We start from the raw sequence: 17,718 nt of genomic DNA on the forward strand, positions 1-17,718 counted from the left end.
TGGAGGTGGCAGAGAGAGAGAGAGAGAGGGGGGGGGTGGAGGTGGCAGAGAGAGAGAGAGGGGGGGTGGAGGTGGCAGAGAGAGAGAGAGAGAGGGGGGGTGGAGGTGGCAGAGAGAGAGAGAGAGAGGGGGGGTGGAGGTGGCAGAGAGAGAGAGAGAGGGGGGTGGAGGTGGCAGAGAGAGAGAGAGGGGTGGAGGTGGCAGAGGTGGCAGAGAGAGAGGGGGGTGGAGGTGGCAGAGAGAGAGAGGGGGTGGAGGTGGCAGAGAGAGAGAGAGAGGGGGTGGAGGTGGCAGAGAGAGAGAGAGACTATTTATAACACCCTGAAACGGGACCCTTTACATGTGTTTCTGTCTGTCAGGCCGACCAACTGACAGGCTGACAGACACACAGCAGTGTTCTTTCTAACTTCTCTGCCATATCCTGTCCTCCTACCTAGACAGGTTGACTGTTTCTTAGTTTAGGGAGTTTGTTTTTATTTTTTAAAGCTGAGAGGTTGACTGTAGACAGTTATCCTTCTGACTTTACAGCTCTTCCTCTCATTCACTTGGACCTTCTGTGTTTTCATCACTTGGATTCTACTCTCTCTTCTTAGATTTTCCTGCCTTGTTTTTTTTCATCTCCTCTGAACATAACATCCTCTCCCTTTCCCCCTTCATCCTCTCTTGTCCTCCCATCTCCCCACCGTTCCCTCTGTCCTGGTGGTTTTCGGGCTATGCACCATGCTCTCTTCTCCTACAATGATTCTTCAGCCTTACGGACTGCCCGTCTATCCCCAGGGTGCCCAATGTTACCCCAGCCTAGTACAGGTAATCTACCTCTGTCTCTCTCCTTGTTCCTACCATGTTTTAGGCCGGGTGTGTAGCATTGGATGTCTTTTCTTAGTACTCTGTCAGTAGACCCAGAGCCACATACAGAGATCAGCAAACTATCCTGCATAGCTGTTGGTGTGAACATGGGCCCCCATTGAATTCTGTATACATGGCTCTCATCTCAAGCGTCATTGAGATAGTTTGGTTTTGAGTCACTGGATATGCTGAATCACATTCAGATTAAATGTATTCAGGCCCAGTATTACACATTATAAATGATACTGTTTGTCATGATGATGATGATAGCAGTGGTTTATTGAACTAGATTTCTAAATGATGATGTTTAGTTCAGAGTAGTTCACAGCTTAATGGTGTGGTTGTTCACAGCAACTGGTTGCCAGTGTAGATTTGTGTCATGAGATTGCAAACAGCTGCATCTAGGCCTAAATACTGTTGATAGGGCCAAACCCATTTGTTTTAATTGCAATGACACACTGGCAGTTATATTTAATCTGCAGCTCTCAGTGGTGCCAGCAGGTGGTTTTGTTATTGTGTGTGTGTGTGTGTGTGTTCCGTGAGTCCCTGATAACCCGTTGGTGAATGCCAGCACAGATATGATGTGTGTCTGGAATCTGTCTTCCTTGTCTCTCTGTGTCACAGCCCCTGTATTTTTAGCCTGTTCCTTGAAAAGTAGATTAACACAGAGAGAGAAGGCTCCCATGTCATGCAGATAAGGGGGACACTGATATCCTGATAGTGTGTAGCCTAAGTAGGGGATGAGGACCAGTGTACTGTGCTATGATCAGAACATACCAGCGGAGTAAAATGTCTGACGATCTGTGTTTGTGATCATATTACCTGTTCCATATTACTGTACTGTATGTAATATACACTAAGTGTACAAATCATTAGCAACACATTCCTAATATTGAGTTGCACCCCCTTTTGCCCTCAGAACAGCCTCAATTTGTCAGGACATGGACTCTACAAGGTGTCAAAAGCATTCCACAGGGATGTTGGCCCATGTTGTCTCCAGTGCTTCCCACAGTTGTGCCAAATTGACTGGATGTGTTTTGGGTGGTCGACCATTCTTGATACACATGGGAAACTGTTGAGCGTGAAATCCAGCGGCCTTGCGGTTCTTGACCCACTCAAACCTGTGCACCTGGCACCTACTACCATACCCCGTTATTAAATATTTTGTCTTGCCCATTCTCCCTCTAAATGGCACACCGATACAATCCATGTCTCAGTTGTCCCAAGGCTTACAAATCCTTCTTTAATCTGTCTTCTCCCCTTCATTTACACTGACTTAAGTGGTTTTAACAGGTGACATCAATAAGGTAGCATAGCTTTCGCCTGGATTCACCTGGTCAGTCTATGTCACAGAAAGATGTTTTGTACACTCAGTGTAAACATACTGAATAGAGTAGACCATAGGGTGTGTGTGTGTTTGTCTGTGCGTTTGTATCCTCTGCTTTATGAGCCCTCTTAAAGGGCACATCAGCAGTTTCCTGTCATCTTCGGAGTGTAAATCCTCCAGCAGCTGTCCCAGCAACCACCTGTCTCAGAGCCGGTGACCTTTGACCCTAAGACATGACAGCTGAATAGGGGGAGGAAGGACAGAGGGGAACAAATGGCAATCAAAAATAAAGTTGAGAGATACTGTGTATAATGTTTGTTTGCTGACAATGTAATACTGTACTGGGAGTGGGAGACAATGAGAGAGAGTGTGTGAAGGTGGCCAGTGCTAATATCAAATAGATTCTATTATCTCCCCCTGTCAGACACTCTCCATGTATGGTGTGAGCTTGGGAAGGTCAGATATTGGGGGGTGAGGTGGGGCGGGGGACACAATACAGGCATGTGTGTCGGTGTTGACATGTCCTCTAACATGGCCCAGTTACTGTGTGTACTGATTGCCAGGATCTGCCATGTGAAAGCTAAAAGGACAGTTTCTGAATTATTATGCGTCAACCCTGGAATAAACCCAGATATACAACACACATGCCTTCCAATATTAGCAGACAGGATGCAGAGTAGTACATGTAAAAACATGTTATCTTTAAAGGTTTTACTATGATTTTTTTACATGGTTGTTGTTTTGGCCCATTTGAAAGCACTATGTAAGATGATGTGCTAAATGACTAACCTTGTAAATGATATGCCTGTAAATCTATTCTAGAGACCTAATACATTCTAGATGGTATCAGTCTCACTCCTGACCATCTCCCAGTGGAATTTCTAAAGTAAGAATTCAGAGGTATAGGAGGAACACCTGTGTGGTCTGTCAAGAGAAATCAGGTTCTTTGTACTGAAACCCCTGATGTTTGATAGGACGAATCTGAGACCTGCACAGACAAGGTGTTCCCTTTCCACTCCTAGTGAACTAAGATAGTATATCTTATATTCAACATTACATTTACATGTTAGTCATTTAGCAGATGCTCTTATCCAGAGTGACTTAGTGAGTTCATTCATCTTAAGATAGCAAGGTGGGACAACCGCACATCACTGTCATAGCAACTACGTTGATCCTCAATAAATTAAGTTATCAGCAAAGTCAGTGCTAGTAGGAAAAGACAAGTGCGAGTGTTAGTTCATATCTTAGTATAGTAAGACCTTTGATGCTGCGGTTTTACCTGCAGTAGCCACACTGTCTTCTTAGACCTATGAAAATGTAGGACACTCTCCCTGCGTTACGTATCAGAATCAGCTGATCATACAAGGTTTAAATGATCGGATCAGCTTTCATACCTTCCTCCACTTCGCCCTCTTCAATTTCACCATCAGTCCTATCTCGCCCCATCCGATGAGTGCAACAGCTGATGGACAGATAGAGAGGGGGAGGAGGAGGAGGAGGAGAGGTTGGAGAGAACAACATGAATTTGTATTAAATTACAGCCAGTCTGGCATATAGGCCTTCAGACCTTGTGACACTTACTATGTTTACAACTGAAAAGGACAACATAAAAATCTACTAATGGCTCTGCCAATGTTATGGTTGACCTCTGGTCAGTTTCAGAGTAGAGATATAAGGGTTTATTAATGTGCTTTAATGTGAAAGATATAAAACTACCCAAATGTTTCCGGCCTGCTTTTGTCTCTTCAAAGAGTCTGGTCAAAAAGAAGGTATTGGAATGATATGAATATTTACAAGGCATAGGAATATTTAAAAGCCAATACATCAGCAATTACAGGGTAATAATAAGGATAGTATTCTTAGAGGTGACCTTTTAGTGGGCAAGTTGAAGTACGGCTACAGTATTAGCTTTTAATGTAGAAATTACACATTTTTGTGTAGCTCTCCTAAGTTTTTAGTGTGTTTCTGTGAGGAGGGGGAGGTGGTTAAAAGTTATTGACAGGTACAAATGACCACAGCTGGCATAGCCCCCCCAGCTCCCCCTGCTCCCAGAACTCCTGTCATGCGATTGGTGGTTAAGTAGAACTTATGGTGTAGTGGGCGGGTGGAAGCTGGCATTAAAACATGTGGCAGTTGTTGGACAATGTACCAGAGAATCAGATATGCAGTGACGGGGTAAGACAAGCATCTATTCTCCTGTTGTGTCTGTGTCACCACGATCACTTTTCATTGTGTGAGAATTGGTCACGTCACTGTGTGAACTCTGCTTTCTTGCTGTTTATTTTTGGTACATTGAAGAAACAATGGATTGGAATGGATTTGGTACATTGATTAGATGATCATGATGATGTTGAAGGTATTAGTCTGGGATCAGTTTCGTGCGGAGTTGATATTTCATTACAATTAAGTGTTTGTAGGTGCACTGTTTCGGCATAAGTGGTAAAGTATTGGATATTTGCCAGATACTCTTTTCCAAAGGATGCTGAATCCTGAATGAATACTCAAAAGGAATAGTATACGTATCATAGTGAGCTGTACTGTAGGTATGAGTCTGTTGTGTGGATCTTTCTTAAGGTCCTCTAGTTTTGTACCAGCTGTGCATATCTAAACTGCCCAGCACCACTCAACCATTAGACATTTCCCAGGTGATATTTTAGACTCAAAAACTCAGAGAATATGACTTTTATGAAGCCTGATGTCTTTGTGCTTACATTAGAGATGATTCTATGGGCAGTCACACATTGTCAATGAATGTATGCTGTGAATCTATCTATTTTTAATGTAATTAATGAATATGTGGTGATAGTATTTTTTTCTTATTTTTTTTCTTATAACAAGAGTCAAACTCACTATTACAATTTCAATATGGTTTATCCTACAGCTAGGTTGGATAGATACTATGACAATGTTATTTTGATTGATTATTGAGTGATTCTCTTCTCTCATTCAATCCCAGGGAGGCCCTGGGCAGGAGGCCTGCCCCGGCAGTGGTGACCCCACCCTCCCCCAGGTCTATGCCCAGCCTCCCTCATACCCTCCACCAGGACAAGCTCCTCCCACACCTGCAGGCAGACTTCCTCCTCTAGACTATAGTTCTGCCCACCCCAACTCAGAGTACCAGGAGCATCACCAGCTCAGAGTCTATCAGGGCCCGCAACACGAAGGGGCTGACACTCTGGCAGCCATTAGCACGGTAAGAACAACATGATAGCCTGGAGGTGTGGGACTATAGAAGTAGTGTCCAGGAAAGATAGAGAGACAGAGATACTTTGTAATCAAGATATGTAGCTACTGTATGTGTATATGGGGGAATCACATGTTGTTTGTAACCTATTTCTATGAGGGGATTTTATTCTAATCAACAACAACATGTCATACAAAGTTTGAGGAAATTCTTTGTCGGTAACATGGAACACACACACACAGAGGACCCTGCTACTTCTATGTTTAGCTCCCCAACTCCACTCCTGTGCCCATGTAGGGGCATCTCCTCTGGCACCCAGCAGAGCAGATAGGGCAGCTGAGAGGAGATTAATTTTTGAAAGTGAATCCCCCCCATCTCTCTCTCTCTCTTTCCCTCTCCCATTTATCTGGAAATAGAGCAGGTAACCCCAAAGCCGTTAACATGCAGTATGTCTGTGTAAGATCATGCACTGGGTTACTGGTAGGGGGTCGGGGTAAAGAATGTTGAGAAAGGAGAAGTTAAAAACACAGGAGAATGGAACAACACAGTATGTAAATGTAGGATTATAATTTAAATGTATTTTGGAATATTGTATGGCATGTTATTAGGTAAGTTATCAGGGTTCAATGTAATATTTCCTACTATTTATTTTCATATAGTCTACAGCACAAAATGACATGTATTTGATGGGATCTTATGTAATTTCATTAGGAACAAGGCCTAGTTTCTGAATTTATAATGAGGAAAACATGAACATGTATGTTTATGTCCAGTGTCCTGGTAGGCTTTATATACTGTAGGTTATTAGTCTAGACAAAGACAGAGGTGAATGGTGAATCAAGGTCAATGCATTGTGACTGTGAAGTCCTTTTCCCTGCCTCAGCAGCTCTTTCTGATGTCATAACTGACTTTTATGGCCACATTTATATATTCCATCACTAGAGCCCCTGACTTACAAGGTCCATCCTGATTTTCGGGGAAAGTTGAGACGCCGCCACACATCAAGGAGGTGGGGTCAACAGGGGAGGCCGAACGGGTGACCCCTCCCCCTCCGAAATATCGTCCAGGTTCAGAAATCAATTTTGCATCGTGACATGACACCAACATCCAACCCACCCACCCCTTTCTTCCACTCCCCCCTCCCCTCTCTTCACTGTCCCACTTCCCATGTTTCTGGTGTGTGTGTGTGTGTGAGGATGATGAGGAGGTGGTGTTTGTGTGAACCATGCTGCCATGGGAAGCCAGTATATAACAACATAGCAGTAGCCTGTATGTACTGTATGTGTTTGTGTGAATCTTTCTCTCTCTCTCTCTCTCTCTCTGTGTGAATGTGTCTCTCTATCCCTCTCCCTCCGTTTCTACCCCACTTATTAATACATGCCCCCTCGGAATCTTGAGTAATGATCTTTAACCTTTGGCAGAAAAAAGCAGCACCGTGACCCCAAACTGACATTTAGAACATTCAACTTTGACCCTGCCCGGCACTATGCCTCCCAGCTCCCACTCCTCACCCCAACCCAAGCTTTTTGCGCAAGTTCCTGCCTTGTTCACTTTATCTTTTTGTTTAATTGATTATTTATCGTTGCTCTGAGGACATTGTGCACATCTCTTTCTATCAGCCTTCCTATATTATAATGCTAATAATATCTGTGTTTTTATTTCTGCATATTAGGATCTGTATTTTGATTTGCATTAATATTTATCTGACTTCTTTCAAGCCTGCATTCACCTTGATTTTCAATTTAAAGATATTTTTCACTTTTGCTATTTTTTTCTTTGCCATTGTTTTCTTCCTTTCACATTGCACTCTGCTCCCTCTCTCCTATCTCCCCCACTGCTATCTCCCCCACTGCTCTCGCTCACTCATTTTATTCTTCCTTTCACATTGCACTCTGCTCCCTCTCTCCTATCTCCCCCACTGCTATCTCCCTCTCTCCTATCACCCCCACTGCTATCTCCCCCACTCCTCTCCCCCACTGCTATCTCACTCTCTCCTATCTCCCCCCACTGCTCTCGCGCCCTCATTTTATTCTTCCTTTCACATTGCACTCTGCTCCCTCTCTCCTATCTCCCCCACTGCTATCTCCCCACTGCTATCTCCCTCTCTCCTATCTCCCCCTCGCTGCTTTTATTCTTCCCCATTGCACTGCTCCCTCTCTCCTATCTCCCCCATTTCTATTCTTCTCCCTTTCCATCTCCCCCACTGCTGCTCCCCCACTGCTACCTCCCCTTTCACATTGCACTCTGCTCCCTCCCCTATCTCCCCCACTGCTATCTCCCCCACTGCTATCTCCCTCTCTCCTATCTCCCCCACTGCTATCTCCCCACTGCTCTCGCTCACTCATTTTATTCTTCCTTTCACATTGCACTGCTTTTATTCTTCCCCTGCTCCCCCACTGCTATCCCCCCACTGCTATCTCCCCCACTGCTATCTCCCTCTCTCCTATCTCCCCCACTGCTCTCGCTCACTCATTTTTTTGGTGTAATATTTTTTTTCATCTTAATCTTCTTGTTTGGACTCATATAATCCCTTGGTTTTTGGAGGACCAACAGACAGACACTGGCATCGTGGTGCATTTTGGGATAGTGGATGTTTTGGTTTTGAAGCACATTACTATATCCTGTATGGTTTTGCATGGGGGCATTTTAATGAGATTATATTATGAAAATGTATTCCTGCAGGCTTACTGTTTACGTCTCTATATAATCTATGTCACCTGAACTACCTAGTTATTAGAATTTCTAAGTATAATTCATCACAATTATGTTCAGTATGATATTGTATTTAGTTACAGTTCCTCCAAAGTATTTCTGTTGGGGACGCTGTTACTTTCGGTATTGGCTGGTTGTTATAACTGAATCAACATGACTATGTAGCCTAATATTTATGTATTTAAACGCCTCACTAAAATGAGGTACTGTTCACGCCTCCTCACTCCTGCCTGAGAAGGATCACTGGGTGCTGAATGCTTATTTGGACTGAGTTGTGATCACTTGATTCAATTAAAATTATCACAAGTTTTCCAATCCAATGCGATGCCTCTGTAATGGGACACTGTACCACACCATGTTAACTGTTTTGATAGATTTTAAAGAAACATTTTGTGGAAAAAATCTCTTTTTATCTCAGAATCCTTTTACTAAATTGTAAATTAGTTGTCTATTCAGAGGTGTACAAGTGCACAGACCAATTGGCAACATGTCCTTAGTTTCCTCTGTAATCTCCCCCCTTCTTTCTCTGCCTTTCCCTTGAAACCTTTTTTATATCCTTCTCCTACTCTCTGTCCTTCTATCCTCCTCCTCTCCTCATCCTTTTCTTCTTCTCCTGCTCTCTGTCCTTCTATCCTCCTCCTCTCCTCATCCTTTCCTTCTTCTCCTGCTCTCTGTCCTTCTATCCTCCTCTCCTCATCCTTTCCTCCTTCTTTTTCTTCTTCTCCTGCTCTCTGTCCTTCTATCCTCCTCCTCTCCTCATCCTTTCCTCCTTCTTTTTCTTCTTCTCCTGCTCTCTGTCCTTCTATCCTCCTCCTCTCCTCATCCTTTCCTTCTTTTTCTTCTTTCCTTCTTCTCCTGCTCTCTGTCCTTCTATCCTCCTCCTCTCCTCATCCTTTCCTTCTTCTTTTTCTTCTTCTCCTGCTCTCTGTTCTTCTATCCTCCTCCTCTCCTCATCCTTTCCTTCCTTTCCTTTTTTTTCTTCTTCTCCTGCTCTCTGTCCTTCTATCCTCCTCCTCTCCTTCATCCTTTCCTTCTTCTCCCTTTCCTTCTTCTCCTGCTCTCTGTCCTTCTATCCTCCTCCTCTCCTCATCCTCCTCCTCTCCTCTTCTCCTGTTCTCTGTCCTTCTATCCTTTCCCTCATCCTTTCTTTTTTTTTCTTCTTCTCCTGTTCTCTGTCCTTCTATCCTCCTCCTCTCCTCCTCCTCTCCTCCTTCTTTTTTCTTCTTTCCTTCTTCTTCTCCTACTCTCTGTCCTTCTATCCTCCTCCTCTCCTCATCCTTTCCTTCTTCTCCTGCTCTCTGTCCTTCTATCCTCCTCCTCTCCTCATCCTTTCCTTCTTCTCCTGCTCTCTGTCCTTCTATCCTCCTCCTCTCTTCATCCTTTCCTCCTCCTTTTTCTTTTTCTTCTTCTTCCCTGCTCTCTGTCCTTCTATCCTCCTCCTCTCCTCATCCTCCTTCCTCCCTTCTTTTTTTTCTTCTTCTCCTGCTCTCTGTCCTTCTATCCTCCTCCTCATCCTTTCCTCCTTCTTTTTCTTCTTCTCCTGCTCTCTGTCCTTCTATCCTCCTCCTCTCCTCATCCTTTCCCTTCTTCTCCTGCTCTCTGTCCTTCTATCCTCCTCCTCCTCATCCTTTCCTCCTTTCCTCCTTCTTTTTCCTTTCTTCTTCTTTCTTCTTCTCCTCTCTGTCCTTCTATCCTCCTCCTCTCTGTCCTTCCTTCTATCCTCCTCCTCTCCTCATCCTTTCCTCTTCTCCCTGCTCTCCTTCTATCCTCCTCCTCTCCTCATCCTTTCCTTTCTTTTCTCTTCTGTTCTCTGTCCTTCTATCCTCCTCCTCTCCTCATCCTTTCTTCCTTCTTTTTCTTCTTCTCCTGCTCTCTGTCCTTCTATCCTCCTCCTCTCCTCATCCTTTCCTCCTCTTTTTCTCCTCCTGCTCTCTGTCCTTCTATCCTCCTCCTCTCCTCATCCTTTTTCCTCCTTCTTTTTCTTCTTCTCCTGCTCTCTGTCCTTCTATCCTCCTCCTCTCCTCATCCTTTCCTTCTTCTCCTGCTCTCTGTCCTTCTATCCTCCTCCTCTCCTCATCCTTTCCTCCTTCTTTTTCTTCTTCTCCTGCTCTCTGTCCTTCTATCCTCCTCCTCCTCCTCATCCTTCCTCCCTCCTCCTCTTTTTTCTTCTTCTCCTGCTCTCTGTCCTTCTATCCTCCTCCTCCTCCTCATCCTTTCCTCCTTGTCCTTTTCCTCCTCCTCTTCTTCTCCTGTTCTCTGTCCTTCTATCCTCCTCCTCTCCCTCATCCTTTCCTCCTTCTTTTTCTTCTTCTCCTGCTCTCTGTCCTTCTATCCTCCTCCTCTCCTCATCCTTTCATCCTTTCCTTCTTCTCCTGCTCTCTGTCCTTCTATCCTCCTCCTCCTCCTCTCCTCATCCTTTCCTCCTTCTTTTTTTCTTCTTCTCCTGCTCTCTGTCCTTCTATCCTCCTCCTCTCCTCATCCTTTCCTCCTTCTTTTTCTTCTTCTCCTGTTCTCTGTCCTTCTATCCTCCTCCTCTCCTCATCCTTTCTTCCTTCTTTTTCCTTCTTTTTTTTCTCCTGCTCTCTGTCCTTCTATCCTCCTCCTCTCCTCATCCTTTCCTTCTTCTCCTGCTCTCTGTCCTTCTATCCTCCTCCTCTCCTCATCCTTTCCTCCTGCTCTTTCCTTCTATCCTTCCTTCCCCATCCTTTCCTCCTTCTTTTTCTTCTTCTCCTGCTCTCTGTCCTTCTATCCTCCTCCTCTCCTCATCCTTTCCTTCTTCTCCTGCTCTCTGTCCTTCTATCCTCCTCCTCTCCTCATCCTTTCCTCCTTCTTTTTCTTCTTCTCCTGCTCTCTGTCCTTCTATCCTCCTCCTCTCCTCATCCTTTCCTCCTTCTTTTTCTTCTTCTCCTGCTCTCTGTCCTTCTATCCTCCTCCTCTCCCCATCCTTTCCGCCTTCTTTTTTTTGTCTCCTGCTCTTCCTCTGTCTATTCTCTTTCTCCTCTTCTTCCTTCACTCCTCTCCTTCCTTTACTTCCTTTCTTTCCTCTTCATCTCCTCTATTCTTTCTTTTTGTCCTTTTCTTCTTCCTCTCTTCCTCTCCTCTTCCTCTTCTCTCACCCAGGACGATGCCCTGGTCCCGGTGACCTCTGACTCCCAGGCTCTGAGCGTGTCAGTGTCATCAGGGGGTGGAGCAGGAAGTGGTAGCGATGAGGAGGGGTCAGGCAAGGCCCAGCCCAAGCGTCTCCATGTTTCCAACATCCCCTTCCGCTTCAGAGACCCGGACCTCAGACAGATGTTTGGGGTGAGAGACACAACCAGTGGTTATGTCCAGGTTTATTATCCACAAGACATGAAGTCATCCTACGAAACATTGTCATCTCTTATAACCTCAATGATAACCTGTGGACAAGATTGTGATCTGGTTTTGTCTTTCAGCAATTTGGCAAGATCCTGGATGTGGAGATTATCTTTAATGAGAGAGGGTCAAAGGTGAGAGACCACTCAATATCAGAAATTACAAACTGAACTGAATGAAACCTGGTTGCCCTATTGTTTTTTGCCTTACCAAGACAATGACAAGTTGGACAATCAGAAATGTTTCTCCTCCCGTCTCTCAGGGTTTTGGGTTCGTGACCTTTGAGAGCGCAATGGAGGCAGACCGAGCGAGGGAAAAACTGAACGGAACGATCGTTGAGGGGAGGAAGGTTGAGGTGAGGAATAACTATCTATAGTATGTCTATCTTGAATATCTGTTTATCTGTCTGTCTGTCTAAGAAATTGTACCCTCTGTCTGTGCAGGTGAACAATGCTACAGCCAGAATAGTCACCAAGAAGCCCCAAACACCACTTGTGAATGGTGAGGTTTCAAGTAAGATACCTCTTTCCGTGGCATGTGGGAGGGGTGGACATGCACTCTGTACTTCTGATCTGTGTCTGTGTTTTCCTTTTATTCTCCATGATCTCCACTGTCTCTTTCTTCCTTCACTTGTTGTTTAACCTCTTTCTCCTTCTCTCAACATCTCTCTCCCTTTCTCTCTCTCTCTCTCTCTCTCTCTCTCTCTCTCTCTCTCTCTCTCTCTCTCTCTCTCTCTCTCTCTCTCTCTCAACATCTCTCTCCTTTCTCTCTTTCTCTCTCTCTCTCTCTCTCTCTCCTTCTCTCTCTCTCTCTCTCTCTCTCCCCTCCTTCTCTCAACATCTCTCTCCCTTTCTCTCTCTCTCTCCTTCTCTCTCTTAACTTCTCTCTCGCTCTCACTCTCTGGCTCTCTCTCTCTCTCCTTTCTCTCTCTTAACTTCTCACTCACTCTCTGGCTCTCTCTCACTCTCTCTATTTGTAGCCCCTGGATGGAAGATCAACCCTGTCATGGGAGCGATGTATGCACCTGAACTCTACACCGGTGAGTTTCAATGTGAGTTTTCGGGTGAGTTTGATTACTTCAATATTAGCTTGTCCTTGTCATATATGTTCTAGTACTGTATCCATATCAAACCCAATCGGAATTCATGACCCCTTGTAGCGGAGGTCAGTCAGACTGTGATGAGGCCTTGCTACCTCATCACCAAGGAGGAATACTATTTTGGTCTAATGGTTAAGACGTGGGTTTCCCGAGCAGGAGACCCGGGTTCAGATCCCACCTGTGATACTCAACCTCTCTTATTGATGGCTCCAAGAAAGCATGTTCCCTTGAGGGAGTCAATAAACCTGCTTCTAAAGGCAGGGTGGCTACAGTACATATCCTAGTGGGAACTGTAAGCTCTCTCTCTTTCTCTCTCTCCTCAGTTGCCAGTTTCCCCTACCCCGTAGCTGCTCCCACCCTGGCCTATCGGGGCTCACCACTGCGTGGGCGGGGCCGGGCTGTCTACAACACAATTCGCTCAGCTGCTGCAGCCGCACCCACTGCCATGCCCGCCTACCCTGGGTAAGATCATTTCTATCTTCAATAAATCTATTTTAAAAATGAATAACCATTTCCATTGTGAGTGTAAGTAAATGATTTAATTTTCACTGTTTAATGTGTGAATGATAGAATGTCTCCTTTCAGTGTGCTGTACCAAGATGGATTATATGGAGCTGAAGTCTATGTAAGTGGACATTTTTCTTCTGATTTCAGCTTATTTCAGGCTGTCTACCTTGTGTTTAGCTAAAAGTTTATCTTGTCTCTGAATGTCTTTTTTCCTATCAGGGCGGGTATCCTGCAGCGTACAGAGTTGCCCAATCACCATCCGCTGCCACAGCAACATACAGTGATGGGTGAGCAGCAGCGCCCAATGACTGACAATGTGACTCTGTTTGTATGAGGATTTCAAGGACTTTTTCCTTCAAATGGGGACTTAGAACATGAGATAAGCAGCACTCTAATGTTGAGGTAGTGTGGTCTTCAAGTCTGGTCTATGGGGCCTCACTGTTTGTTCTAACACAGTATTAGCACACCTGTTTAGTAACCTGGACGGACATAGTGAACGAAAATCCAAGACACTCAAATTAGAATGATACGTTTGGTATGGTACAGTGGGGCAAAAAAGTATTTAGTCAGCCACCAATTGTGCAAGTTCTCCCACTTAAAAAGATGAGAGAGGCCTGTAATTTTCATCATATGACAGACAAAATGAGATTTTTTTTTCTCCAGAAAATCACATTGTAGGATTTTTAATGAATTTATTTGCAAATTATGGTGTAAAATAAGTATTTGGTCAATAACAAAAGTTTATCTCAATACTTTGTTATATACCCTTTGTTGGCAATGACAGAGGTCAAACGTTTTCTGTAAGTCTTCACAAGGTTTTCACACACTGTTGCTGGTATTTTGGCCCATTCCTCCATGCAGATCTCCTCTAGAGCAGTGATGTTTTGGGGCTGTGCCTGGGAAACAAGGACTTTCAACTCCCTTCAAAGATTTTCTATGGGGTTGAGATCTAGAGACTGGCTGGGCCACTCCAGGACCTTGAAATGCTTCTTACGAAGCCACTCCTTCGTTGCCCGGGCGGTGTGTTTGGGATCATTGTCATGCTGAAAGACCCAGCCACGTTTCATCTTCAATGCCCTTGCTGATGGAAGGAGGTTTTCACTCAAAATCTCACGATACATGGCCCCATTCATTCTTTCCTTTACACGGATCAGTCGTCCTGGTCCCTTTGCAGAAAAACAGCCCCAAAGCATGATGTTTCCACCCCCATGCTTCACAGTAGGTATGGTGTTCTTTGGATGCAACTCAGCATTCTTTGTCCTCCAAACACGACGAGTTGAGTTTTTACCAAAAAGTTCTATTTTGGTTTCATCTGACCATATGACATTCTCCCAATCTTCTTCTGGATCATCCCAATGCTCTCTAGCAAACTTCAGACGGGCCTGGACATGTACTGGCTTAAGCAGGGGGACACGTCTGGCACTGCAGGATTTGAGTCCCTGGTGGCGTAGTGTGTTACTGATGGTAGGCTTTGTTACTTTTGGTCCCAGATCTCTGCAGGTCATTCACTAGGTCCCCACGGGGTGAGGTCTTGCGTTGAGCCCCAGATCGAGGGAGATTATCAGTGGTCTTGTATGTCTTTCAGTTCCTAATAATTGCTCCCACAGTTGATTTCTTCAAACCAAGCTGCTTACCTATTGCAGATTCAGTCTTCCCAGCCTGGTGCAGGTCTACAATTTTGTTTCTGGTGTTCTTTGACAGCTCTTTGGTCTTGGCCATAGTGGAGTTTGGAGTGTGACTGTTTGAAGTTGTGGACAGGTGTCTTTTATACTGATAACAAGTTCAAACAGGTGCCATTAATACAGGTAATGAGTGGAGGACAGAGGAGCCTCTTAAAGAAGAAGTTACAGGTCTGTGAGAGCCAGAAATCTTGCTTGTTTGTAGGTGACCAAATACTTATTTTCCACCATAATTTGCAAATTAATTAATTAAAAAACCTACAATGATTTTCTGGATTTTTTTTCTTCTCATTTTGTCTGTCATAGTTCAAGTGTACCTATGATGAAAATTACAGGCCTCTCTCATCTTTTTAAGTGGGAGAACTTGCACAATTGGTGGCTGACTAAATACTTTTTTGCCCCACTGTATGTATTCATTTATGGATGTTCATCATCCATTAAGTGTGATATGTTACGAATGGCAACAATTCGTACAATATGTTAAGAATTTGCAATACGTATGATACGAATTCCAATTTGTTGTGGCTAACGTTACCTAGGTCGCTAACATTGGCTAGGGGTTAAGGCTAGGGTTAAGGTTAGGGTTTAGGAGTTATGTTAAAGGGTTAGGGGAAGAGTTAGCTAACATGCAAAGTAGTTACAAAGTAGCTAAAAAGTAATAAGTAATTGCAAAGTTTCTAGCTAAAATGCCAAAGTTGTCCGTAACGAAATTCGAACATGACGTTTGCGTTAAACGCCCACCCATCCACTCTGAACCACCCACCCTCCTTTCCTTTTTGCCTTAAGTAACCTTTCTGTCTTATATAACCGTACCAAACGTAACATATCATACTAATTTTGTCTGTCCATCAGATATGGCCGAGTTTATGCTGCTGCAACGGATCCCTACCACCATTCAGTGGGACCCACGGCAACATACGGCGTCGGAACAATGGTGAGCCTCTTTAAAACTCATAAGCAGTACCTCTCCAACGTTTAAAGTGTTCATGTTACCCACTAAGTCCAGACCATTGTTTCTAGCCACGAGCCAGACTTTAATCAAGCCTCAAAAAGGAATCAGTCTCAACCTGCCGGTGGGCACCGATTCACCATCATCTATCATATCTTCTACTTATTTCTAGGCCAGTCTGTACAGAGGGGGATACAACCGCTTCACCCCTTACTGAGCTGCCCAATGGGAGCCTGGAAGCCGTTCTGTGACCCCGCCACCTCATCCGGGATTGGCCAGGCCCAGGACAATAACTCAGGACAGGTTATGACATCACTGAGCTCTGTGTCACCTCCTGTCTGACTCGCTCCACGTGGAGACCGATCCAACCGACTGGACGTGTAAATACTGTAGTAGTTATTCATTATTTATTCTATCAGAGAATACATATAGAATAAAGAGCCTGATCTAATGTATAGACAGTTATTTCAAATCTTTATTTTACACTTAATCTGTATTGTTTGTGCCACAGATTTGTTCCAGGATTTTCAGAATGTAAAGATTTCTGCCTCCGTACCTGGGTTATAAGCTACTCTTTCACTATTCTGACAGAGAGAGTTGAATGTGAGCCATTTTATTTTTCATTGGCTGGACTTCATGGTGAAATTCTGCAACTGAAGTGGCACAACAATACTGGTTTCTCTACATGGTGAACTTTGTAAAAAAAAGTCAAACTGTAGAGTACAATGACATTTTATACAGTTAAATAACTTATTTTGATGAGTTTTGTCAATGATGTAGCGCACAGTTTGAGGACGTTGAAGTGTGTGTGTGTGCTTGTGTGTTGGAGTATGTGACGACATCAATACTCAAAGCACAAGCTATGAGAGACAGCAATGGCACTGGTATTGTTAATGTGCACAGTAATCTTTTTTGAAATGCTTCTAGAACCAGAAAACTATCATTTGCATAAAATGTACATATGTTTTTGCTTTCCTAACAATCTACCTCTGATTCTGAAAAAGTTTCACTTGTCAAAAAAGCATTCAGGAGCCATTACTTCTCGGTCAACCAATTAACTGTAACAAAACATTTTTTCTTATTTTCATTGTTGAGCTTCTATCCATCTTCTCTCTGCTTTGCATAATGCTCAACCCACTTGATCCTTTTTCTATGGCAGCCTCATTCTGGGTTTTACTTCGCTCTGCCTGACGAGCCTGTAACCTCTAATGTGCTTTCCCTTATTTCCTCTGTCCTGTTAATCTCTAGGACGTTGTCTGGTTTCCTCTTCCTGTCCTCTCGCCTGCTTCTCTCCATTCTGTTTGAGAATCTGTGTTCCATCCATAGAAATAATCAGATGAGTTCTAGTTCTATGGGTCATCTCTCCTTCTCCATCCTGTACTCTAGCTTCACTGTTGTTTATTTGCTGTTGACCTCTCAATAAAACATTGTTTCTGTTTCCCTTTCCTCTCCTCTTTGATTCATGTCATTTTCCTTTCTCTTTTTCAATGCCTCTTTTTGCAGTCCTTCACTCTTCTGCTCAAACTTATATTCTCAGTGTTCCTTTTCTCAACATAACTGTACGTTTTGAGGCTGACTGATACCAGTGCAAGAAGGTTGTGAGTGTTTTACAGAAATGACTGTCTGCATATGTTTATGCAACTGTTTCTGGTTCAGTACCTTTGTACTGTATGGACTGAATCTTAACTTAAAATCAGCGCATATAACTTCATATTTGAGTTCTAGGGGGGCTACAGTATTTTACCTAGACACCCAGCCCTGTGCCTGCCTTGCTGTAGTGTGTGGTCTTACTGCGTGTGTTTCAACCTATGGGCTAATAAACCTCTTCTTTATGCAAAGTTCAGCTTTAGTTTTTGTATACTAATTTCCCCTCTTTCTTTACTGCTTTGTTTTCCTATCTTCTAGGAAGTGGAAAAAGACTTCTCTTTCCAAGATTTACTGTTGTTGTTCTGGTTTTTCTCACTATTTGTAAGGGGAGCTTAACCTTAACCCCACGAGATACAATTGAGGGTTGGATAACCATGCCTACAATGTCAATTTGAAATAGAAACGAAAGTCACA

At 43.9% G+C, this 17,718-nt stretch overlaps 1 protein-coding gene across 8 annotated transcripts; it reads left to right on the top strand.

Moving 5' to 3' along the window:
- The first annotated feature begins 372 nt into the window (after positions 1-372).
- rbfox1l (RNA binding fox-1 homolog 1, like) lies at positions 373-17,103 on the top strand. 8 transcript variants are annotated; one of them, XM_042308160.1, is made up of 12 exons: positions 373-807; positions 5,130-5,366; positions 11,190-11,369; positions 11,504-11,557; positions 11,686-11,778; positions 11,867-11,924; positions 12,403-12,462; positions 12,846-12,984; positions 13,093-13,147; positions 13,249-13,316; positions 15,561-15,642; positions 15,830-17,103. In XM_042308160.1, exons 1-12 carry the CDS (start codon positions 721-723, stop codon positions 15,872-15,874), a joined length of 1,158 nt encoding a protein of 385 aa, XP_042164094.1. In that variant the 5' UTR covers positions 373-720; the 3' UTR covers positions 15,875-17,103. The 8 variants fall into 8 exon arrangements, with proteins under 8 accessions (XP_042164094.1, XP_042164082.1, XP_042164102.1 ...); XM_042308148.1 differs by having other exon boundaries at positions 374-807; positions 11,867-11,936; XM_042308168.1 differs by having other exon boundaries at positions 376-807; positions 13,108-13,147.
- Positions 17,104-17,718: the final 615 nt, after the last annotated feature.

Source organism: Oncorhynchus tshawytscha, linkage group LG03 (assembly GCF_018296145.1).
Source record: "Oncorhynchus tshawytscha isolate Ot180627B linkage group LG03, Otsh_v2.0, whole genome shotgun sequence".
Taxonomy (NCBI): Eukaryota; Metazoa; Chordata; class Actinopteri; order Salmoniformes; family Salmonidae; genus Oncorhynchus; species Oncorhynchus tshawytscha.

Coding starts and splice junctions, on each gene's coding strand:
- rbfox1l (XM_042308143.1), top strand. CDS start 721: ATGCTCTCTTCTCCTACAATGATTCTTCAGCCTTACGGACTGCCCGTC. Junction 11,779..11,866: donor TTGAGGGGAGGAAGGTTGAG/GTGAGGAATAAC, acceptor CTGTCTGTGCAG/GTGAACAATGCTACAGCCAG. Junction 15,643..15,829: donor CATACGGCGTCGGAACAATG/GTGAGCCTCTTT, acceptor ACTTATTTCTAG/GCCAGTCTGTACAGAGGGGG.